This window comes from Plectropomus leopardus, chromosome 16 (genome assembly GCF_008729295.1).
Source record: "Plectropomus leopardus isolate mb chromosome 16, YSFRI_Pleo_2.0, whole genome shotgun sequence".
In the NCBI taxonomy this organism is placed as follows: Eukaryota; Metazoa; Chordata; class Actinopteri; order Perciformes; family Serranidae; genus Plectropomus; species Plectropomus leopardus.
In genome coordinates this window covers 12,919,627-12,946,381 of record NC_056478.1, presented here as the reverse complement: position 1 = coordinate 12,946,381, position 26,755 = coordinate 12,919,627, and the positions used below count along the sequence as shown (strand labels likewise).

The following is a 26,755-nucleotide window of genomic DNA, read 5'->3' as shown; positions in this document are numbered from 1 at the left end:
GTGGGAGATGATTAAGGACGTCTTAGCGCTGGTAAGATTGAAGACGGTTTACCACATTTCGTGTACGCATACTGTAAACATTGTTATGATAGCTAGTGGACTACAGTGCATCTCTTCAGCTGGCGATAACGCCGCCTGGTTCACTTTCGGAAGAATCGCTTCTCTACACATGTATTAACTGTGTTTGAAATCTTTCACTTATTCGCTCACTTTGTGAACTTTATAGCGAGTAACTGAGATTTTGGACACTAAGTTGGATTTTTCCTCCGGAAATACACGGCTGAATTGTATTGTGGTATACTGGAGTAAAATGTAGTTTACATCGCATCATATGTACATTCAAATTTGCTGTGCATTGTTTGTATGTTATAGTGCACTAAAGCGTGGATTAAATTAACTGCTGAGAATTTGAACACTGATACAAAACGCACTGTGTATCAATTTCAGTGCCATATCTAAAAATCGTTAACCATCTGAAAACCTGGATCGACGTGACTTTTATGCTGAGTTCAGATGAATTTCCGAGCTAAATGCGAAATCGAAAATTGAGTTAGCCTTAATTTGTTTGACTTATTTTGTTAACACAGAGGGCAAAAAAAGGCAATGGAAAAGAAAAGAAAAATATGTTTAAACCTGCAGTTAACTACTAGTGTATCTGTGTTATGCCATTTCTGCATATCCCACATGGGATTATATTATAAACCATCACAATACAAAACATGTCATCCTCTACTTTGACACATATCAGCAAAAAGAAAAAGTACAATCACAAAATTAATTTGTTACAAAATAATATATCACTGATATGTATATGTTTTTACAAATGTTATAAATCTACAGTTTATCCTGATAAAGAGTTTTTTCTCATCTCCCATGCTTTCTCTAAATAACGAGCAAATGTAAACGTGTCATACGTAAATAACCACCTTCATCGTTGTGTTATATGTATGTAATAAAACAATATCTGTTTTTATATTACTAAACAAAGAAATGCTATAATAATTGTATATGTAAAATTATGTTACAAACATATGATAAAATCTACAAAATAAATACAGATATTTCTAGTATTTTCAGTAGTTTTTCTAGTGTATTTGCTTGTTTGTTTTTGGCCCTTTTTTGGTCTTATTTTCAGGGTATTTTCTTGCAGCTTTTTACTCTCTTTTTTTGCTAATTTTTGGGCCATGTCTTGTTAAGTAGTTTGTTACCTCCCCCATGTTTTTTTTTAAAAGAAATCAAAACAATCTGCTCAGGTTTCAAATGGTTATTAAACTACAGTCGACCTTTATCATCAAACTGGAAGCTAAAATGAAAATAGTGAACTAACAGCTGGCTTTAAACTCTCTCCACAGACCTCCTGTCAGTCTCTGTTCGGGCTGCTACAAATCAAACTCGTTCCAGTGAATGCCCACTGCCTGCATGTAAAGCCCCTCTCTCCCCTGAACACTGGGTGACGCTGTTTTTACGCACTGCAATCCAACCCAAACCCTGTATGAGGTGGAAGTTTTTCCTCTTTCCACGTTCAGTAATCTGACACCCAAAAAGACTCCGAGCAGAAGGATGGACCCTTAACTCGGCTGGAAGGACGGAAGGAAGGAGCACTTACCCAACGAGCGCAAACGAGAGAGACCGAGCCGAAGCGAAAATCGCTGTGCGCAAAAAACAACCCCGTGGCTGCGGCAGCGGAGCACAGAGCCCGGGTGCCTGCGCGTCTCCAAAATAACTGGCCGCCCGTCCTCTAAATGCTCCCAAAGCGACAAGTTTCACTTTCCACAGGCGGATGGGTGACTTTCCACGGCGCTTTGTGAGGAGGAGATGATGAAGAATTTCAGCGGCAGTCCCCTTCACAGCAACAACCAGACTCCCAACCACGTTAGAGAGCGAAACAACAGAAAGTACAGCATACTCTCTGTTATACCGCTGCGATTCTCCCTGCGAGGTTATGGTTTCTGCATGGCTACGCTGTTCCTCTTCTGTTTCGGCTCCCTTTTTTACCAGCTGAACGGAGGACCCCCAAAAATCCTGCTGGACATCCGACAGTATCTCGGTAAGAACTTTTCATTTTCTCTGTGCTGGCTGCAGCGCGTCATCCTCAAAGAGATTCTTGTGAATAGAAGTTGCAGTGCACGTCTAGACGCCCTTGCTTTGATTAGACGTGTAAAGGAAAGTTCATCCTAAAATGAAAAGCTGATTATTTGGGCTTGCACTTCTCAGTCCCAGCTGAAAGTCTGTTTAATGGGGGTCAACTGCGTCTCCTCGACCCCATTCACCTTTGAGGAGTTATCTTGGTGATCATTCATAATATTTAAACCCCCGAAGTGGCTCTATGTGAAGTTATTGACACACATTTTAGCAAGTGCGTGCACAACTGTGTATGATGTTATCATATCTCCTATCTCAGAAGGTTTTTCCTTAATGGTTTAAATTTCAACAAATTTACCAAAATGCTGAGGAATGCGCTCCCCTTTGCACCATTTGCAGATCAGTTCTGACTTGTCGGAGCGAGACTGTGATCTATTATGGTAACAAGAACTCAGCAACTGTAAAGATATTCGTACTGTACGCGGATGATGACTGACACCTCTTCTTGTACAGCCAGCTGGTGCGCTCCAGCCACACTCGGCGCTCATTACGCACGACTGGCACCGGTGGAACAAGCGCGATAGTGTTCTCTAAAGACTAAATGCAGGCTGGTGTGCTCTGTCTGAGGCTTGATGCTCATATAATTGAGACAGTGAAAAGTATGTATGTTATAAAATAGATGTTGCCAGCTGTTTTCACGTCAAAGAGATACATCTGTAATTTTAATAATATCTTGCCCTAAAGGGAACAATTCAAAATTTGATTTTTTTCCCCCTGTAGATATGACTTGGCACTGCTTCATTATGTCATTTAACTATACAAGTTATAACAAGAAAAAGAGCCTCATGTTTGGCTGCATCTGCATGGATGTCAGTCTTTAGGACGAGATGTGTCAAGCCTCAAAAAAGGAAGTTTGTGCTGGTGTGTTGATATGTGCTACAGTGACTTAAAAGTGACTTCTTATCAACATGTCTGTCACTGCTACAAGTCAGGCCACAGCTGGGAAAGCGTGTGTGTGTGTTTGTGTGTTGAAAGGAGCTTGTTTTCCTACCTATTTCTCACAGAGGACTCAAGGCCTTTATTTCGTGATAAACATCTGGAACAGAATGAGAGTCACTCACCAAGTCGGCCACTAATCCCCTGGGTCAGATTGGTTTCCTCTAGACACACATGCACACACATATGGCACATGCATGCGTGCACACACGCCTGCACACTGCAGCTGTCAAAAAATCATTTTGATTTGGTGCAGTGTTGGAAACATAAGCAGATATTTTTGAAGTGTACTTTTTGCAGCACACGAAAAGCCTTTTTTTGCTTTATTTGGAGAGTGTTAAAGGGACAGTTCAGATTTTTTTTTAAGTGGGGTTGTATCAGGTATTTATCCATAGTCAGTATATTTTACACAGTAGATGTCTCTCAGTATGTGTCCAGTTTGGAGAAAGGACAGGAGTGCTGAAATGGAAGCTAAGAAATGTACAGCTGTGGATGGGGGTCAGCAGTAGCAAATGTATTTTAGCCACCTATAAAAAGTCCCACTTAAAAGAATCAATATCAGATGAAGTGTACACTATATTGAGATTATTTTCATCCCTTTACCTTTTTGTCAGAAAATCTGTTCCAACAGGGAAACTTTTAACAGCTTCAGTTCCCCATCTATGCTATCGTCAAAGCCACCAGGCTCCATTAACTCGTCTGGTCTACTGCTGCTTCAATCAGTTAGTGTTGAGGGTTGCAACAGTATGAGCTTTTCATGGTACATTAACAGTCTCAGAAAATATTACAGTATCACAGTATTACAGAATGACTGTTATTATCAGTCAGAGTGATGCATAAAGGAGTGAAAACGGAAAGGTTAGTTTTGGCTGAACAAACATTTAATTTCTATAATTGAAACTTGGAACATTTTTTTTGGACAAAAGTATAGTGTCCATTTTGAAAATAACTAAAATTAAGGTGAGATTCTCCATCCAGTCGCATTACTTTAAGTTTCGTAGATAAACAAATGTGCGCGGTATGATAACTGTCAACTTTCATGTCGTGGTATACCTTAAAACCAGTATGTCACTACAACCCTATTTGTTTTATGTGTGAATCCAAAATAACTCTTTATAGCATAAAGTCAAACAAAAGCACAATAAAAATAACTGATAGAGGCAGCGATAGAGCAGCAGCTCCTGTGTTCAGCAATATTACATCAGTTTTCTCAGTGGAGTCTGTCTTTAATCAAAGTGATGTAACGGCTTCAGTTCTTCGCTGTCTGGTGGAAAGCAAAGATACAGCTAAATATATTGCACACTTAAACTGATGTTAATTGCCTTAGGTGCATCTTTTTTTTTCGGGTGGCCAAAATATGTTTTATTTTGGACACCATCCACAGCAGTAATTGCTTAGCTTCTGTATCAGCACTCCTTCCTGCTACTCCAAACTGGGGGCACACAGACTGCCATCTACTTTATGTTATACTTTTACTTTGGATAAGAACCTCATACAAACCCCACTTCAAAAAATCCACACTATCTCTTTAATCCTTTCCCCTACAATGCAGCTCGATTGCCTAAGCAGACTCAATGTACACAACACACACTGAAGCAAAACTCAGTCTGATGAAACTTTGCAGCCTAAATGTGATTCAGAAATTGCAGCAATCGATGCATTTTGTTTTAGAGTAATTGCACAAAGCTAATGCGCGCACAGTCGGACAGCTGTTACGCCTGTTACACTCACTTTCTCACCGAGGAGCACTCTGCTTCTGAGAATGCTCTACAACCGACACACACACACACACCTATCAGCTATATCTCAAACACTTTGTCACACAGGAACAGGATGAAGCAGATGTATTCACACAGACTCGAACAGAAACAACCAGCCAACAGACAGGAACAAATCTATTATTTGCACCCCCATAATCCACCAGCCCTCAGACATGTGGACCATGAGGGTGAGGAATCCCTCTGTTAGGAGATGAATGAACACACCTGCATGACGTGATCTCCACTGCAGCTCTGCACAGAGACCTCGAGGGCCTGTCAAACACACTGACTCCTCCATAGTCTGTCGACCTCAGAAGGGGGGTTTCTTATGTAACAGTGACACAAACACACTGTAGCACCTCCGCTGGGGTCTGGATGAGTAATCGTCTCCGCTCATTACAATGCCGGCCGGGGAAGGGAGAAAGTGCTTTATTCCAGAATCAGATGGCCGAAGGATGTGACGCTGTGTTTAAGTTACTGAGTGGGATTTCAGTAATGGGTGTTTTAAAGTTTTTCAAGTTGGATTCTGAAATGGTCGGCTGTTCGGTGGAGAAGGGAAGGAGAGGGAGGACCAGACTGATAGGCTTCAGTCTTGAGCACTTAAAGGAATGGCTCATTTTTTGAAGTTAAGTCACTCCTTTTCAAAGTCAGTGTATTACCTACTCTAGATGTCAGGTGGCATGCTCCCAATTTGGAGAAGCAGGCTAGGGGTCAGTATGGAAGCTAAGCAATGTACTGGTGCAGAGGGGTCAGCGACCAAACATATTTTTAGCCCCCTAAAAAAGTCCCACCTAACAGATCTATCTCAAGTTAAGAATATGCTACATTGGAAGTATTTTCACTGCTTTACTTTTCCATCAGACATCCCTTTCTGACAGGGAAGCAGTTAATTGCTTTTGTCAAATCCAACAAAACAGTAATTATCGCTCACTGAACACAGGAGCTGCTGATCTACCGCCGCCTCAAACAGTTACAAAATAACTGTTGAAGCAGGTGTAGACCAGCAGCTTCTGTGTTCAGCGACATAAAATAAAACAATTTTCTCAATGGAGTCTGGCTTTGAAGGGAGCGATGTTAACGTCTTTGACCGTTTGAAATCACTGTAAGTATCACTGCATAGTAAGATAAAGCAGTAAAAGTATTCGAAATGTCAGCTTAAGCTCAGTACTTTGAAACCTGGACTGACATCAGTTTCCTTGTGCTGCTTTTAGATGCCTTTTACAAGTATTTAAACCTTTGAAGCCTGAGCAAGTTGGTGTGATTTATTTCAAAAATGTGGAAAAAAGCAATGAGCAACTTGGAAAGAAATGTCTCACCAATTGCAAGAAATTAACAGATGTAGAAAGTTGGTTTTTTTTTTAAATAGGGAAAAAGTTTTCTAATTATCATAATTATATGTTATTAGTTATCTTTTTGAATTATTTAAAATTTTAAGCTTTTTTCCCCACCTATTTTTTTGCTCCAATTATTAGGTTGTTTTCTTCTCCTTTTTCTAATTTCTATTTCAGTTGCTCATTGCCTTCATACCATGTTTTTGAAAGAGAGGCTAATCAGCCAAGGTTGCAGGAGTTTAAACTGACATTTTTTTCAATGGGACTTCCTTCAGTTATCTATATGTTTCACTGCAGACTCCTCTGCAGCAGTACATCGATTAGCTTCAGTCAGCCTTTCCAAACTAGAGGCGTGCCGACTGACATCTACTGTAAGTAATACACTGACTATGCATAAATACCTCATAGAACTTCACTTCAAAAGATCTGAACTATCCCTTTAAAGGTGAGAATCGTGAAATCTGGAAGAAAGGAGGGAACGTGGAGAGCTTGCTGTGCAGAATATTCTCAAGATTTGGTGGCAAAATGGTTTTGAGAGAAGTTGACAAAGTACTGAATGTTCTGCAGTTTCCCTTTTTGTCACCCCGTCAATGACAGACACTCAGTCTCTCTCAGACTTCAATCTACTTTATCTGTCTCAGTGTCATACTGTAGATTGATGAGTGGAACAGCTTGCTGGGTGAGTCAGGAGCTGAAGGGGAAACTCCTTACCCCACTGACTGGAATTAATGAGGAAATAAAGAGGATATTCAGCATTAGTAATCCTCCAATGTGTGTATACTGTATGTGAGGCTCGCGGCCTCCTATAAGCACCCAGTGATTGGCTGATTTATTTACCTTAAGCTGACTTGTGTTACTTTTGGCCACACTGTGCCAAGATGAAGGTGAGGATTCCTGGTGGGGTAAGTGAATGTGGGAGTGTATGGGAAAGAGAATAGTAGGTTGACTTTGCGCGAGCGTGTGTGTTTCTCAGTCGGACGCACTGTGGAAGAAACAGACCCTGTTTTGTTTGGGCCGGCGGGGAGGTTGGTGTTTGAGGGTGTCACTCAGCATAGAGCTGCAAAACGTGCAGACCTTTTAGACCTGGACCGACAGCCTGTCATGGACTCTCTCTCTTACACTTTCTTAATCTCTCTCACACACACATACGTACTGACATTACGTGGACAGAAAGCCTCAATTTGAGTGAAGCGTCTGTCTCGTAAAGGTGTGTCTCTGTGTGTGATTGCACAATCACACCAGACTGTGTAGCAGTTATTCCCCTCGACGTTTGACTCGGCTGAGCTGGAAGGGCTGTGACTGAAACATGATTAAATTCTCAGAGCGATGGACAGCTTGTTTCACCGCTGTGGGCCACCCTGACTGTTCACAGGTCAAGGAAACATCAGTGTAAAGCTAAAAGACTGAATTAAATTATTAGCTGCCAGTTTTGGGCCTCTCTTTATGGAAGCAACTGACTGAATTTATGATTAAGGTGCAAAATAGAAAATAGAAAAGGATTTGGATTCTGACAGAGCTTGAAGCTTGTGTTTGGCTCTCTCTCTCTTCACACACACCATATATCTCTGCAGTGACATTTAAAGTTGATTCTCAGTATTGTCGTGATCTTAGGGATTGTGAATTTGCTGATGGTAATATGCTGCTTTTTAATATTGCAAACCATCCTCTTGTAGCTCCTTGGAGCCGAGAGAGGAGTATCTTTCTTGTTCTCTCAAATCTTCCAGTTATTGAGATGGATCTTTCAGGATTACATGGTGTGTTGAATCCTTCCAAGGGAACAAATGTTATGTACTTTAAAGGACTCTTAAGTGCTCAGGTCTTTCTCAGTGTTTGTGTGTTGTTACAGTTCCCTCTCCCGCTACCATAAATCATAAACTCTGAACAAACTCGGTGCGTCTCTCACTAAGCATTGCTCTGCTTCTCAAAAGAACTCTGTAAAACTCAAAAACATTAATTTAAGTCACCAGAAACTGGCGGGGAAAGTGTTGGAGTTGCAGACTGCGGGGCGGTGTTGGGGATTAGACAGGTATGTGTGGACACAGACGAAGCTTCAGGATATCTCTCCTCCCTCCAGTTTCTGTCACATTTACAGCGATGCTGGCCAGGAAGTGGGTGAAAGCAAAGTGTTTAAGTGAATTCAAATAAAGTTTAGTTTGGCTGGTGACCACTTGGTAGAAGTAGTGCTTCTGAATACACTTAACATGCATACAAAGGATAAGAGGGGGAAGTTGCAGAGAGAAGTGATGCAAAGAGGGAAAGTGAAAGTTTGTGAGAAGGCCGAGAAACCTCTAGCTCCATGTGGACAATGCAGACACAGGATGCTTCACTCATGCTGCACCTCAACTCTGACAGACAGAGTCAAACATGCACAGTACAAACATACAGTGAATGTCATGCTTCGCTGATTGCAAGTGTTGATTGGGGTGGTGCAGTGGTTAGCACTGTCACTAACCTGGTTCAAACCTGCTGGCTGGATTAAGCTCTTCTGTGTAGAGTTTGCATGTTCTCCGGGTCTCCACATTGTATGGCTTTCTCCCTAAAACATGCAGGAAAGGTTCAATGTGCATGAATGCTTGTCTACATGTCAGCACTGTGATAATCTGGCGACCTGTCTGGGGTGTAGCCCAGCTCTCATGCAACATCAGATAAGATTGGCAGTTACAGATAGAGTAACTGATTTAAGTGTTTATTGGATAAAGACTGACATCTCATCATAATTTTTTTTTTCTGCTCTGCTAGATGAACTGGTAAGACTCTTGGTGAAAATGTGCATGTTGTGCAGACAAGCTTGATTGCACACATCTTCTCAGCAATGTTGTGGTGGCGATGTGACTGTACTGTAGTTTGTTTGTAGCCTCACGTTATATTTTTGCTTCTGGCAATTACATTTAGGCTTAAAAATCCAGAAAGTGGTGTTCATTTGTGGAGATTATCTTTCTGAACAAAATGTGAAAGTATCATAAACTCCTGTTTGTCACAGAGTTTATTTTCTGCAGTGATCCAAGATCCAATGGAAGATCCCATAGACTTTTTGATGAGAAAACCCTATCTTGCACTGTTAACGAAAGTGGAAAATAATTAGTGTGTGTATCAGCTTTGTGATTTGGATCAGCTTCAAAATTCAATGGGTTCTGCGTTGGCCCATGCTAAACCCTTCAACCAAGGTTAAAAAAATAAGGCCAATAGTTTTTCCATAATCATGCTGACAAACAGATAAACTGAACAGAAAAACACAACCTTCTTGGCAGAGATAAGAATCCCATATTATTATTATTATTATTTTCTCCAGTGAAACATACATGTGATATTGTCATGAAGTGTGGGGAAAGTATATATAAACTAACGTGCAGGAAATGTCAGAGTAAAATCATCTGTTATCACATGTTGTGGTAGATGACACATTTCCTTGAATGGAAACACTCTGGTGATTTCAGACCCACGCTGATCTTAATTTAAGTGAACTTTCACATCAGTGTTATGTGTTCGGCTGTGTTGCAAAACAGAGATGTTACATTAGGGTAGACATGCAGATGTGGTTTATCATTACAGCATTCACATATAGAAAAAAAGAGACTGCCTACTTGTATCATTGCACTGACAAATATTGTCAACACCTTCTAACACGACATCACATCTTTTTAAACATTTATCTGCAGTGCCTTCTGCACAATCAGAGAATTTTAAACTTCACTTTTAGGAGGGTGTGCAGTGTAGGCACAGTGTCTACAGTCTTGGGGTCAAATGTTTTGCTTAAGGGCAATATCACAATAGTAATCATGAAGAGAGAATGGCATTTATTCACTTTCCCAGGCCGTTAAGTCACAAACCTGTTCCACTGACCTGCTGCCCTCATTTGCTTCAACGGGATTAAAGCATATTTAGTCACACGCTTATTTTATGCAAGTGCACGCCCAAACACAGTAGTGTAGTGGGGAAACTGACACACAAACTACACATATGCAAAAGAGCTTTGTTGAGCTAGCCAGACATGTAAGTGTGATTTTTGGAGCAAACTCGCCACTCCATTTACACCAGTACGCCCACTTCCTGTTAGAGGATATTAAAAATGAGGTCTTTATTTCGTCTTGTCATATTTTGTTCTTCAAACTGACAAATGCAGTGCACCGGCCTTTGGACCAAAGTGACAGAGTCCATGCTTTAAGGCAATTTACCTAAGTGTTGAATAAAATGGAAATCAGTCCAGCGCTGGTCAAGCTGTCACTCTGCATTTTAACAGGGTTGCCAGGTGTGCACCAGTCAGACTCTTGGGTGAAATTGGTCGTGTGGAAAAACACATAAACTGCCCATTTATTCCCTTACTTCTTCTAATTTTTTTTGTTATTTACTTTTGGAGTGTTTGAGCAGAGGTGGCAAACCAAAGCATGCATTTATAGTTGATGCTAAAGGCTGCTGCTCCAAAATAATCTCACGCTCAGGGGGTGAAGATAGAATAATATTTTGCATCCATCCAACACCTCCAGCTGATGAGGCTCATTAAGAGGTGAAGGCAGGACAGCGTGGCCTACTTCCTCTGTATTCCCTCCACCTCCAGTACGTTATGGAAGTGTCGAGGAAAACTAAGCATTGCCTCCGACAGACCCCAAAACAACTCCTAACTGGCGTCACATCCAGCCTAAATGCCAAAACAATCAGACGGCTTGTAATTCCCTCTGGGTTGGTAAAACAAGCAGCCCTCCCCGTTGTGCAGAGGCTCACCATGCTCTGTTTGTTTACCTGCTTTCTAATGTGCATGCCAGCTTGTTAATTGGGTTTAGGGGTCAATAAAAGGATAATGGTTTTTACTTGAATGGAAACCGGAGAAAGAAAGACTCACGATGCTCTGATTTTAATTCGAGGATTTAAAACAATACAAAAGGACGAATTAATGTTACATTAATATTTTATGATTGTCACAAGCACTTGCAGTGAATGGATTAACGTATTTTCTTTATGATAAATGATGATCTCCTGCATTTGTCGTTTTCTAGGTTGTTACAAAATGAAATCATCTGAAGAAAAAAGCTTAATGTTGACCCCGTGATTACATAATAGAAGCAATTAGCATTACCAATTAGCATCGCCATGCCTGAGAGGCTGCCATTGCCCTCTCCAGAGAGACAGGCAAACACTAAAACAACAAAGGGTAATTATCCTCCATTAGTGCATTTGTTTCACCACACGAAACGAGAGCAGATGGAAAAAAATTACCAACGTGCCAACGCTGTTAAACTGCAACTGCTGTTCAAGGCCTGCTGAGCAATGGTGGTTATAACCCAAGAGGAATCTTAGATAAATTTGTGGCCGATGGTTTGTGACTAGACTTGTGTGCTGTGCTCCTGGAAGATTGATCAAATTAAGACATTTAAATAGTAGGCCACAGAAGCTCTTGCTCCACAAAGTTGTGATGTGTTCAGTTAAATACAAAGTTCACTTTTAAAAGATATTTCAATAATTTAAGTTTCGTTTCTGTTACTTTTCAGCTTTGCATCTCATTTCCTAGCCCTCTCAGACTGGTAAAATAGATGTCTACAAACAAACAACAAAGTCATTTTACTGTGAAATTAAAAACTATTTTAATATGAGTGTAGCATTTGCAGAAGGATGATGCATAAAGCAACACAGTAGTGGGAAAACAAAATTGGTAGAGTAGCCAATTTTGTTTTAATAGCACAGAAATTATTTTTTTTAAAGGGGTAAGAAGCTCCTGAGCTCAAAATGAACAATCTATCTATATACAAGGAACTACAATTCCAACCTTAACCAAATTATCTATGCCTTGTACTCTTTCCTTTAGGCTAATGGATTTTATGTCAGGATGTTTTCCCTTAGAAACCTTGCTAAAAAAGTTGGCTTGTTCTAGATAGCTATCTAATAATGCTAGCAAGCTGTTGAAACTACAACTATAGACTATGCAACTTATGCAAATAGGTCGGTAACGACACACAAATCTGATCTGAACACTTGAAAATAATAGTGCAAACAGCCAGATTTGATTGGAGAAGAAATCTGATTTGCCTGCAGTCTAAACGTCTTTTTTTTTCTTTTCCCCAAATGTGGAACTGTTCCTTTAATGCAAAGACGTGAGAGTGGTCTTCTCAACTTTTGCCAAGAAAGCAAGCAAGTGTATTCCCAAAATGACAAGTTATTCCTTCAGAAGCTTTTATAGCCCAACTTTATGATGCAAAAGTGAGGTATGATGTTCCACTCAGCTCTAAGCTTGAGTCTGTTTACTTCGGCCTTTTGTACTCTGTGTAGTCAAGCTCTCTTCGGCTCAGAAGGGGGTTGTTTTTAGGAACTTTGTGCTGTTTTTAAGGGGTTGCCAAGACACTGATGATGACTGGTTGTGGTGACTTTTATGTCAGCCCCTGTGGTGGTGCGTGAGCGGGTGGGTGTCTTGGGGCCCACAGCCACTGGGTGGTACCCTGGCTGATGCTTGTAAGAAGGCAACTACGTATATCCCATAATTTAAAAGATCGGTGCCAGGATAAATAGAGGTCCTGTGAGAATATTAGGTGTCCGCTTACACTTTGTAAACTGAATGCCCTGCTTTAATCAGCTCTGTTCTGTTCATCCTAAAGGAACGAGACCTCTAATCTTAATCCAGGTCCTTTTATGACAGAATTAGAAACAGAGTAATTGCTGTCTGCTTTGTGAGTGCTGTTGATTTTTGGCTTTGCCCTTCCTTATATCTCTGTGCCCTGGTGTCGTTAGTCTGTTTGGGAAGTTTACTTTGGCGAGCAAGCACTCCAAATTCCTTTGTTTATTGCCACAGAACACCCAACATGTTGAGCCCTTGTTTCCGTCCCGTTGGCCACATATACACTTGTCATCAAACAGCAGGTCTGTGTGGTCACTAAAGTCAAGCAATTATTTTCCAATTTGATTCAACAACTGGAGTCTGACTTTTTTCATCAGGGTCCAAGGTGGCAAACGGACAGCCTGAGGCCAAGTAATTGGTTGTTATGGGAGTTGTTAAGAGGAAACATGCTGCCTGGTGGTCAGCAACATACCTTGTTCAAGGAACTCTGCCTATCTTTATTCAGAGTGAGTTTACCACAGCTGTCTGCTAGTCTCATTTCAAGGCAATGAAAAAAATATATAGTCGTTTAAAATAGCAGCTTTAAATATACAGCGGGGCAGATAGAGCAGCAATGCCCAACCCATGTTGTTAAAACCACCATGTGCTGGTTTGGGGAAATGTATTGCCTTGCACTTTAAAGTTTTATATAGCCTGTTCCCTTTTTGGGTTCAGCTGAGTAGAATGAGAAAGACAGTTTTCTGCAGTTTTCTTGAAACTGAGGCAATTTGCAGAAGTAATTCTATATATTAGAGTAAATCATGACTCTTTAAAGATGCAATGTGTATGATAAGGTAAGAATGGTAGTTTTAAACATTAAAAAAATTAACTAACATTGTCATCACAATGTGAAGAAGTATGCTAACCTGCTAGCCACGACCGGTCCGGTCTTTTAATACCACTTGTACCACAAGAGGCAATATTAAGTTACTGTAGCGTCAAGTTTACCCTCAGTTCAACATAAGACAAAGAAGGAAAGTCCAGTATTCATTGTTGTTGTTGTTTTGAGATACCTGCAGTCTCTCGCGACATGAATTTCAGCAATCTTTTTAGGTCCTCAACTTCCTCTTCAGACTTAGAAAAGCCCTCTTTGGTCATCTTGCTTGCTCAGTACAGTGTGTACATGGTGGACCAAACAGTGTCTACGGAAAGTAAAACAAAGATCATGTTTTGTATTCATGTCCACATACTGGGTGCAGCCAAGCCAAGCTAGCCAACAGGCTCATCAGCCTCATTTGGTCCACGCAAGACCAAGAATATGTCCCAGCTCAGAAAAACTGATGTCCAAAATCCATGATACTGGTGTGGTTAGGTCAGTATTGCTAGGCTAAGCTAGCTTGCAGGTTTACCCTTCCTTACACATTTAACCCTGTGATCTTAAATTGTTGTCTCAATCCAGATGTTGGTCAAAGGCAAAGTATGTCCAGAGCCAGATGATTCAAAGTCTGAAGTCCACAAAGCACAGACAACACACGCTGTAACGTTACTGAAAACTGTTCCAAATGTTTTTGACATGACTGTTTTATTGCTACAATGGTCTAACTAAAACTGAGCTAAGCAAGCAAATTATACATTAATGTCACGTTAGGTTAAGATAGCAACAATGGACAAAATTAGCATCTAGTTGAGGAATATAGTGGAGCATTTAGCAGCTAAACAGTCAGACATTTCCCTCAACAGATAGTGGAGACCAAAACTAGGCCTAAAGAAGAGTGAATATCGGACTAACATTCCTCAAGTGACCAGAAACATGACGCTGAGTAAATGCTCATTCTGATTGTGAAAACAATGTCTTATTGTGGATGTAGTCATTGGATAAGCTAAATACATAATCTAACCATGCTAAGATTTATTTTTTCCCAGATCCTCTGTTGTTTTCAGATGTAGAAATCAACAGGTTGCACAGTTGCTAGATGTTATTTAGCCAGACACCATGACTGAGACCTGAGGGCAATGTATGTGTGCGGTTTTCAAAGACATCAGAAGTTACCTTGTTGTAAAACGATACCATAACACAGATGATGATTTTCTACAGCCTTAAGGCTTTATGATGATGGGGGCTTTTCATCTGCTTTGCACAGGCCTGTTTGCCCCCAAAGCCCTAACTATAAAATTTTGAAAGACCATGTAAATGTGTGTGATTTTGCTTTCACTTGTTTGTGTGCAAGTGCTTGTCAGCTTACATAAAAGATTCAGTTGTTTCATTCATAATATACCACTGCTGCAAGAAATGACTTTACACATTCCATTTTCATTTCATTGCACTGCAACATTTTCCTCTGTTTAGTCTAAGAGCTGGTCTGTGTTTTACACCCCAACTTTAGGATTTTTACAAGAAACCCACTCTTCACACGAGCTAGAAAGAATGCATTTATTTTTGTTTAGAGAAAGATAGTTTTTACAGAGCCACGCCACATATCTGAAGGCCAAGCTAAATAAAGAGGAAAGCTGTCTTCTGACCCCTCCCACCCCCCGAACAAACAAAGCCTTAAGCAACAGGTCTTTATTTCTGCCACTGAAAGTCAGAACTCTGAAACTGAGCCTGAAGTAGTACCTGTACAGCTGACTTATAGATATTATTATCATTTTATTGCTTGCTGACACCAGAGACAGTGCAATATGTTAACACTGACAGAGTTTGGATATGAATCTGCAAAAAAGCTGTACTCCACTGCCAATTTTCCATAATGCAATCCATTATCTCAGTTTTAAAGAGCCCATACAGTCAAATGTGATCTAGATAAATGATAGTTTTCTTACTTTTCGCTTCTCTTTTATTAACTTTACATCTGGGGAAACTCCCAACTCCTTTTTAAACCCCCATGGCATTTTGCTCTGCATTCCACATTACAAGATACCTGACATCTTAATACTGTTATCAGCAGTGAGGCTTCCTGTCCCTGTTTGAAACAGGTGGAGTAACTATGCAGTGTTTCCCAGAGAATTAGAGTGTATCTGTGGCAGTAGTTTTCTTTTATTTTTTCTTTTAAACATATGCATGTCCCTTTGTATCATTCTGTGTCCCCTTTTTGAATTCAGAGGTTTTTGTGGGTCTGGGAAGGCAGCGCAGGCAAAACTCTTCATGATTGCTCTGTCAGTCCATTCAGAGCTGATCAGATTGATGTATGAGAGGAACCGTTGCTGCAGAAGCTAGAGGATACAAACTTTTAGACCCCGTAGATTGACAATTTAGTTTCACTTTAAATGTGACTGATGCTCTGTGCTGCGAGAGAGTGGTACTATAAGTAGCCATATGGTATGCATATTTCAACAGTGATACGGTCCAGGTCCAAAAATAAAAGATGCATTTGTGGCAGCAGATGTTTTAATTGTTGCAGGCTGCCACAAATAAATTAATTTGTGGGAAAAAAAGCTGCTATGCCTTGAGAATAAATATATTTCATTTCTTCAAAGCTTCTTGTCTGACCTGAGACAGATTCGTGTATTGATGGCAAAAGGAGGGGGTGGATGCTCTTAGGAAGGCCTGAAAGCATTTTTGAAATGTTCACATGGAATGTGGTCGTCCCCCGTGGAAAGCAAACCTCACCTCGACCAAATCTCACACCTCTGTCTCAAAATGTGCTCTCTTCTTCTGAAAACCCACCTCTGTCTCCCACCACTTTTCGTTCCGTCTTTCTTAACATGTCCCTTTTTTAACACACTGTTCTCTCAACACCTCATGTGAAGACGGCAATGCAAAAAGTGACTGATGGCCCATCATACCCACCAAAAAAAAAAAAAAAGCAAAGGCATGTGCTAAAATCCACATTCTTCCATCAACTGTCACACTTATGAACTCTTCAGTATCCAGATCTCTTTTTCTTCTCGGTAACCTTCCCAACAACAGATTCTTCGACTGCTAAAGCCGCAACCGAGGTGTACTGTAGTGCTGCAGCTCTAAGCTGCAACCATAACCCTGTACAAATGTTCTGGTCTGTTGGAGAAACCACATTTTCCAGATGTTTTGAAGAGGCATCTTGAGTGAAAGTCAACACAGTCCAAAGTTAACAAAGTCTGTATCCAAAGACATACAAACGCCCAGCTTCCAAGAAGTAGTTCTCTTTACTGTCTGGTCAAAACCCCTTATTCTCAGCAGGGGACTGGATCAGTGGAGGAGTCAGCGGGCGTGGTTGGTGGTGTTAATTACATGGGTGGAGAGTGATGCATTGCATTTGACTCGTGTGTTTTGAAAGAGAGAGTAATAGAGTTCAAATTGAAACGTTTCACCTTTGCAACCAAGCAGAGACGTTCAGGAATGTAAACGTTCCACAACAAGTATCTGTTCAGACTTTAACAGGAGTTCAAAGGTCATGTTAGGACCTCATATAAACCCAACTTGAGGTCAAAGGGGTAACTCTGTAGTTTGGGACTGATTCTTAAACATAGTGCTTCTAATGCCCCTTGAAAAGCCATCAGTTGTCTGGCCTGGTTCACTGGCCCAGATCCTGGTTGTGTAGTGTTTCCACTGGCCTGGCCCAAAGCAACTTGCCTGCCTCTTTTTGGCCCACCAGCACCTTCCTGCTGCACCAGTCTGGCTTTGGACTGGGCTGAGGTTGTGCCAGTTGGACTTGCCAGTCCTGTAAATCCATCCATCACTCTGCGGAAAGCTGTTCTAATTCTTTACCACAAATTCTCACCCCAAGAGTTGCCACGCTCTCTCCAACTGTTTACCTCGCTTTTCTTTCCCCCTGTCTCCCTCCCTCTTTTTCCACCCCCATCTGCTCCTTTACCGCGTTCTCCCTCTACATCTTCCTGCTGTGTATCTCCTCTCTCACTGCGTCTTCTTTTTCTCTCCTCCTCTTGTTTCCTCTCCTGGAAGTCTGCAAAAAAAAAAAAAACAACCTCCAAGTAAAATTTTTTCCTGGAGAGCAAACTCTGAGCAAACAGATGCAGCCTCTATGCTGTTCTACACACTACAGTGGACGCGTATGACACACACACACACACAGTCATGCCACTGGGTGTATTGGCTGTGTGGTATTACCAGCTGGCACGTTTGTGTCTCTAATCACTACATGCAGTTCCATTACATACTCAACCGCAGGATTTCAAAACCACTGTCTCTCTGAGCTCCCCTGTATCTTCCTCCGCCCATCTGCATGCTCATTCATGTGCATGCGTCTGTTGTTTACGCGTTTTATCTGTGAGGGAGAGTTTGCCGACCGATTTGTAAACAAGCATCACAGTATCAGTGATCTCCAAGTACTTATATTTATATAAGCTTTTACAACTAATTGTTAAAACTTCTCCTGATAGATGATGCCAAGACATACCTGGCAGATTTATATAATCTGTTATTGTAAATGGCTGCTATTTCACTGTCTGAGAGAAAAAAATGTCACTCTTGTTTACGTCTGTGTTGGTAAATTTTGCTGTAGGGTGTGGTTGGGGGGTGATGTATCAAATATACTTGATGTATTGTGGTTTGTTCCACATGTTGTATATATATAACATGACTATATGGCAGACATTCAGTATATTTACATGATGTTAGAAAAAGTCGAATTATTGTGTTAGTCTGACCAAAACTGGACTGGACTGGACTGGACTGTAAAATACATGTGAACATGTTAGTCTGGCTGAAATTGTATAAAGGCAAATCAATTTACTCCTTCATGTATACATGTATACGGACCTGAACTGGCCCTGACGTCCCCACATCAGGCCTTGACTTGGAATTCGAACAGCATAAATTCATAGAACATAGCAGGGAAAAACAACAGAAGAAGAGGTGAAGAAAACAAAATAAGATGAAGGTACAAAGTAGAGTGTAGAGTGTGTGTGCAATGTACAGCGCCTAAAAGTTATCCATGTTGTCACTGTTTGGCATGCAACCCGTTTGCTTGATAACTTGTTGGGGATGTGACATAATTGGCCAACCGGAAGAATGTGCTATTGCAACTAGCTGAAAGGGGACATATCACCACAGAGACAAAGCTGGACATACTTCTGTCAATAAAGCGATTCTGCTCGGTGCTTGTATACTGGGACAAGGACAGTAATCCAATTAAATGGCCTAATCAAGCTGTAACTGTAGCTGGGCTTAATTGTGCAAATAACATACTAATTGGATGTAAATTGGCTCCCTTCCTCTCACAGACACATAAACAAAAAGACTAAAACATGAAATATCACACGTTCCTCCACCCATCCAGACCACTCCATCCTGAGTGATGTTAAGATAGCAAGAGAGGTGTGACGTCCACTCCAAATTGGTCTATTTAAAAACAATACTTTATTTACCTTTATTTTATCACTACCTTGATTGATTGATTGAAATCTTTATTTCAGACATGTACTTTTTCCCCCTAAGACCATGAACATACAAACCAACAAAAGAAGAGTGCTTAAGAAAACAAGTCAGTTGTAATAGTGTGTTCACATGCTATTTTACTTTATAACTGCAGTTCATTTAATCATTTTGTATTTTATTAGTCTACAGTAGTTTAGAAGTTAGTTCAAAATATTGAGATATGTGTTGTGTATCACAATATAGCCTAAAAATATTGCAATATAATTTTTAAGCCATATTGCCCAGCCCTACTGTAGGAGACATACAGTTCAATGCAAATGCAAAATACAGTAAAAGATAAGATAAAAGATATTGAGATCACAACTTGTAGGTGTTATCGGTAAACATAATTATCAGTTTCTATCAGCCAGTCTTTTTATTGCTCATTTTCTCCATAGTCGGACCACAAATTTGGAAACCATCATCATCTTCCTTCCTCATGCAAGTGTTTTCTTTGCCGTTAACTCTAAAGATGACCCTCACGACTTTTCTTCCTCCATGTGTTTCATAACAAGTTGTTGTGCATCGTGGCTGTAGCATGTATCTCAGTGTCAGCTTGTCTATAATTAGCTGGTCGGTTCTAATGAGGTGTTTCTGAAGGGCTGAAGCGAACCGCTGACCACCAGCTAGCGTAGCGTAGCCCACATTGCCAAATTAAAGAGAAGCTCAACCTTCAAGGCCACGCTTAGATGGAGCCTGCACTCCCAGACGGCAGCCCAGAGCGCTTTAGTCAGTAGTACACATTCAAAACATTTGTCGAAAAAAATCAGTACTTTTTGTTTATTTCTGGTGTTATGAAGCACCATGTTGGATTTATACGCCTGGTGTTTCCTGTTGATGTAGTTAAACTAAAGAATGCAGCGCTGAAATCACGCCAGTGAACTATAAGGACCACAATTCACTGCCCTCGTGTAGCAGCATGTGGACATGATAATGAGAAAGGCAGCCTTTGCTAATTTTACATTGTTTATATTTAATTAACACAAAATAAAGAAATAAAATAAAGCTCTGTTAACCAATGATAAGATTCAGATCCTTCAGTACTTAAATAAGAGTAGCATTAAGACAATCCAAAACTACTTACAGTATCTATGATCTGTAAAATGTACTTTATTTTCAGGAATAAGTATACTTTTTGTAGGTCATGGTTTCTATAAGTTCTATATATGTAATAATAATATTACCTTAACATGACTTTGTTGTATTTTATTGTTGTAGATTGAGGTGGAGCTACTTTTTAATCTACTATATAACAATTTATCATAATTTATAAAAAGAATGTATGTTTTCTAAGTATGATCTTAATCTTAGCAGTCAAAGTATAACAACTGTATAGAAGTTAGCTGAAACAGGCTGCAATGTAATGACCAAGGGCAATTTGGCATTGTCAATTTAGGTCCACTAAAAGTGCTTTTTTTGCCACTGACAGGCTCAAATTAAAATTCTAAGTGTCTGACAACATTATGGAAAGGATCTCTACAAAGATAGATTGTTTGAAACCTGGAACGCCATGTTTCTTGTGCTGCTTTTAGATGCCTTTTACAACCTACAGAGAGCAAATCAGTGCGATTTCTTTCAAAAACATGTAAAAAAAAAAAAAAAAAGGCAGTGAGCAGCTTAGAAAGAAATGTTCCACAAACTACAGGAAATTAGTATATTTAGAAAATTATTATTATTATTTTTAAGAAAAATAAAAGGAAAAAATGAAATAGGGAAATGTTTATAATTATCATAATTACATATTTCTAAATTATGTTACAAAGTTATTTTTAAGCACTTTTTTGCTTTTTTTTTGTTTTGTTTTATTTTTAATTTTTGGGTAATTTTCTTGTACTTTTTTTTTTTACTAATTTCCTGCCAATCTTTGGATGATTTCTTCTTTCATTGCTTATTGCTTTTTCCCGTGTTTTTGAAAGAAATAAAGCCAATTTGCTCAGGATTTAAAACGTTAAAGATCCTTTTTGTTTAACCGTAAACAGCCTGAAATTGCCATCGTCAAACCCACAAAACTACGTTTAAATAAAAAGTAATTTAAACGTGAATAGAGCCAGCATATCTTCACATCAAACTGTGTGAATTAAGGGTTAATTTCAACCAAACCAGAGCTGGTAATAGTTGGAACAGCGAAAATGCAGACCACTTCTGAGTTTGATTTTGTTTCTGTTGATTTTGAATTAAGTGTGTTTTACATGATGATTTCAGGGTTGTCTCTGGTTAAACAATAAAGATCTTATTCTTTAACAAAAATGTCTATCTCTGTGGGGATCCTTTACATAATGTTTTCAGACACATAATAATAATAATAATAATAATAATAATATTAGTAGTAATATCAATAATAAGTGGATGTAAATGAACTATGGCTGTATCCGACTCCAAATTATGTCATTCGAATCAGATTTGTCTGTTAAATACGAACATTTTGTTTTATTCTATATAAAATTGAAAAAAACAACGAAAAAAAAACAAAAAACAATTGTCTCCAACTCATGATTCCAGCCCTAAACTTAACAGTGCTCAGCTGCCCTGAGTGATAACATTGCAGTCCATTTTGCAACTGTTGGCTGCAACCCTCTCACTCAATACTGCACTGATTTCAAAAATAGACACAAAAACACAATAAAATAGGATCCAGGTTGGAAAATTAACCCTTTAAAATGGAAATTGGAAAACCAAGTAATAAGTAAGTCCAAAATTTAATTTCGTAAAGTGAATAAATGTACTCATAGTACAGTAGTACTAAACCTCAGACCTGTGCCAAGCATCAATAGCCTTATTCATTAATGCAGAGGCACACGCTGCTCAGTCACATTTGTGAGAGTAACCTATGGTAATGTAGACTGTGGTGTGCATGTTGCTGCCTGTCTATTTATAAGAGTAAAGGATCCCGGTGGTCTAAATAAAGGGGTCGAAGGACCAGCAGAAACTGGGCCCATGTGGGTTATTCTTCCCACAAAACAATTCCCAGCTTTCCCAGCTGTGTTGCCCCACAGAGATGGAAAGCCACATTGCTGGAACCGGGCTTTCGAGGATGTCATGTGTCCCGGTTGACGTCTGTGCTTTGGATTATTAAACGCTTTTTAGGGAAACAGGCGGAGGAGAGGGCCGTCCTCCTCCGCATTGTTTCCTCATTAGCCAGATGTCCTTTACTTTTTTGACTTCCTTTATCTCCTCTACCCCTCGTTATCTCTGTCTGTTCCTTTTCTTTAATCCCCCTGACAATCATCTCCCAGACTAGAGTCCCAACGAGCGGGACAGATTCCTGCTCGTATATTTATAGGCAGAGCTAAAAGCAGCGTGACACATTGATTACAGGCCGGTGCAGACTGTCTGAGTTTGTGAACTGTGACCGGCAGCGTATGGACTAAAATGATCACGAGTGACCACAAGTACAGTTGGACAAATGCATAAGCAGTGCTGTCGTGTGGTTCTGTGCTGACGTCTCTAGAATGTCAGTGACATGTTGAGGTTTTAAATGTAACTTGGATCCAGCTCTTGCTAAACCATAAGTTTAAATGTGGGTGTAGATGCAGGGTAGCTTTTATTTTGGCATTTGTTTTCATTTTTCCACTCTCATACCATCTCAATATTCAGCGCAACATTCAGTTTTCACACCTCCTATTCAAAAAAAGGTGCAAAAAATAGATTAATGCATGCCAGTTGCGGACCATGAATGAATGCTCTCCATTCAGAGGCAGACTGCCAGACCACGATTGAGAGTTAATCATCATAGCTGCCCTCAAATGACAATGAGCTGACCGTCAGATGGTGTTTATGAATGGGAGCTGGTTATTTCTTGCCGCAGCTTTCTCTCTCTGTGACTTAGTGCTCGGTCTGAATTTGAAGCCGTGCCCACGTTTCCAAGAGGCCAGTCAAGGGTGAGAGAGTTTCCCTCACCTTAACACCGTGGAGCTCTACCAGACCCATATTAGCATGAATCAACAGCGTTTGCGTGTGGATGCTGTGTTTGTTTGCCTCCGCCTTGCATTGCAAGCGTACAGTAGCTGTATGTGTGTGTGAGGGTGAGAGAGAGGGAGTGTGGCTCAGCAGGGTGCCTGCTGGAGAGTGCTGTACAGGGTTTCAGTGTGCTGCCTCTGATTCAGATGTGATGTGTAACCCTGCCTCACCACAGCAGAGGCAGAGGGAGATTTAGCACCTTCAACCCTTCTTCTGCTCCTAATAAGAGAAACAGAAAAGGAAAACACTTGGCACTCTGCTGGTACTGTAAGGAAACCCACTTTATGAAGAAAATTGGGTTCCTAATGACCCATAATAGGTGTATATTTCTTTATTGCTTCTCCTTAAGAGCTTGTGGTTTGTGTTTTTGTGCCAGAGAAGTGCTAAACAAAGGGAGTGCAGGAGTGGGCCAAGGAGAAATGACCAAAATGTAGCCATGCATAGAGCATTTGTTGTATTGAAACAAACATGTCAGCATAGAAGTATTTGATAATTAGTGCCGTTATTAGCTTAATGATGAGTCTCTTTATCATAACTGGTTAGATTTATTATGTGTGGCAGTTTAGGGGCCGTTTTTTTCAGTCCGCAGAGATATTTTTCTTTCTACACTAATTATAAAATGTTTAATGAAAGAGACAGCAGAGACATCAATAGTTCAACTTTGCAGATTGAGCTTTCTTTCTTTCTCTCTTTCTATTGCTTTTTTCTTTTTTGTTTTCTGTCCTTATTTTTTTTCTTTTTTTGTTCTTTGAGTTGTTTATTCTTTCTTTGCTGTTTTTTCTCTTTTTTGTTCTCCATTTTCTTTTTTCTCATTCTTTTCTTTCTTCTGTCTTTTTTTCTTTTGTTTCTCCTTCCTTCTTCTCCCTCCTGCATTTCTGTTGCCTTCAGTCTTTCTTCCTTTTTTTCTGTCTTCATTTTTTCTGTTCTTTTTCTTGTGTTCTTTTTCTTTCATTCTTTTCCCTTTCTGTCATCTTGTATTTTTTGTTATTTCATTCTTTCATTGTCTTTCTCTCTTTTGTTCTCTATCATTTTTTCTCTTTTGTTTTTCTTTCTTTCCCTCTTCCTTTTGGTTTTTATTTTGTTTCTTCCTCTTTAAGCCTTGTATTTTGTATTTCTCTTGTTCTGTATCTTTTCTCTTTCTTTTGTCTTTTGTGAGGTCCAGACACTTCAAGACTCACTTCATAAGACACATGTACATTCATTTAACATTATATCATCTACCACCACACCTAACCCTCGCTTAATTGAAGAGTGTAGTCTTGCAATGATCAAAATCAGAATTTTCTGGCATTTACCGATGCCACTCACAACCACTGACATGTTTTGTCACCAAGAAACACTTTGGAGTTGAAAATAGTATGCATACATACAACTTTCTCTGTTTGCTGCAGCTGGATCACAGTTTATGCCTCTTTGCACTGTTACATCACACAGCATGAATCAGTTGACTGAACTTCAGTTTGTGTAGGAAGCCTAATGTGATGTGTGTGCGTGTTTCCTTATGATGTACTTTGTGTCAAACACCTACCCGACTTGCTCAAGCGGGCGGCTGATTTTATGTGTCCAGGGTTTAAACAGATCTGTCTCTAAATTTTCTGCACCCTGAGCATGAATCAACCTACAAGTGCTAATTATCTAGACAAACTACCATTACTTCCTCAACTTAGTCACTTCGAGTCTTCCATTACATCTGGTTGTAAAAACAAAGCGGGTCCATTCTTTCTTATCTTGTAGCTGTTTTATGACTTTGGATGTGATTATTATTGTTGGCGATGATCAACAGTGCAGACCATGGCTCGCTTTCACATTCTGCCGTTAAATTTGATTCATGATGATGTTGGATTGATTTTAAAATGCCCTGATTGTTACTGCAGTGTGCAGCCTGTTTCAAATGCTTCATCTATAAATACTTTGCTGTTCTTGGAAGTGAGAGCTGCCATCTGTTGTTTATTGCTCGGTTGTTGCTCTTTGCTCTGTTTTTGGCCACTGTGGTTCGGTGAAGTGCCAAACGCCTGTCACTGCATTATCACCAAACTGTTCAAACATTGCCACTCCATTTAGATTGTTCGCTTCAGTTACATAAAACTGTTTTATTTCCCTATTAAAAAAAATAATTCAGTCGGGATGCTCTGTAGTGTAGACAGTAAACATGTTTCTGATTATGCAAGCATGATACGTGATACCTTTACAGTTATTCAAAAAGTTTGTTAAAGTTCTCCGCTTCTTGACTGGGGCAGATCACCGTCACCAGCATGTGCTCAACACATGGCAAATGCACTTCATTTGGCACCTGATGAGGGTAAGGAAAAAATAGCGTGTTAGGAAGTGCGTGTGTGTGTGTGTGTGTGTGTGCACTGTGCACATGTGTGTATTGAGTTTCAGGAGGCACTATGATGATGTCATGGGGTACAAGGTGGTCTGCTGCAGACGCACATCCTGTGGCTTCTGGTAACGGGCACTGTAAAATGTCCTTGCACACTTATACACACACACACACACACACACACACTTTTTCTCACATGCACGCATGCACCTTTATCTCTTTGTCTTTTCTGTCCTTGTTTTCCACCTCTCTCACACACAGGCATGCTCATTGTACGTGCAATCAAATGTTCAGACTGCACACCTCACTCTTTTTTTTTACTCACATTTCCACGTTCCTGTTTTTCATGGTCTTTAGCATATCACTCACAGAGACACACATATCCTGAGTGGATCGAGCACAAAACAAGGGAGTGGCAGTGCCTCGGGCCAGAAGCGGTTTAACCTGGCACTGACCAGCGCTGCAGACCAAGATGGAGCCTGACAGCAGTTTCCGTCAAATGGGTATTTATGTAACAGATGATGCAGGCACGGAGTCCAGTGCTCTGCCACCGTCAACTGTGTAATTAGTGAGAGGTTTGGGGTTTTGCGGACTCTGGTTACACATGCGAAAGCACACACATGCTCAAATACACATGTTAAGTGCAGTGTGTGGATGCAAATATTTTAAATGCTTTTCTGCATTATAAAATATTGCAGAAACACAAGAGCACAGTGGCAACCACACTGCACCTGTGTATGGAAACCAGTCAAAAGGTGGAGGGGGAGAGTAATGCTTTGGAAGAGTTTAATTCTTCCAAATTGGCAATTAGGTAAGAAAAATATTACCAAATTATGATTATAATGATGATGTATTAGGGGGATTGAAGTAAAGCAATTATGTCATTGAAATAAGTCAGCTATTGAATATTTGTGGAAAACTCCCTGGCATTTGGGCATGATGTATTTTTGAATAGTGTTGGCGTCACTCCTGGTCTGATTCCCTGTCAGCAGTGAGCAGAAACATTTCTGACTCCTGATTCTACTGTTTGTGTCAGTTTATGGCGTCTGTTTATGAAACTTCCATTGCTACAGATGTGTTTGGGTTTTATTGTGGAGGCAGTTTTCCTACTTTGTTTTATGCTTTTTTTTCTTTTCCAGTTTATGCACTGTTGCTCATCTATTTTTGCTGCCATAGAGGCTGCGTTTTTCTTTATTTTACCAGCTAGTATTTACTGTTTCCACAGTGAACAGGACTTTGGAGAATTGCTGCCCAAACGATGATGACACTGTTTTTGTTATACAGGCTGTGGCTTTCAGATTTGGAGTTATTTTTACAGCCCATCAGTGTATTGGTTTCTTTGTTATCTAGTGGTGTAAAAGAGAGAAAATGTGACTTTTGCATTGGAACATAGAGGGCTGCTAATTAAGAACCTTTTTTGTGACTGATATTTGATTC

The 26,755-nt window shown here is 40.1% G+C and overlaps 1 protein-coding gene across 1 annotated transcript in view; it reads left to right on the top strand.

The window, feature by feature from the left end:
- usta (uronyl 2-sulfotransferase a) overlaps positions 1–26,755 on the top strand; it is a 79,078-nt gene continuing 52,323 nt past the window's right edge. Inside the window, exons 1-2 of the mRNA XM_042504039.1 lie at positions 1–31; positions 1,353–2,047. Coding sequence (XP_042359973.1) covers positions 1,816–2,047 — 232 coding nt within the window. The 5' untranslated portion in view covers positions 1–31; positions 1,353–1,815. The remainder of the gene's footprint in view (positions 32–1,352; positions 2,048–26,755) is intronic.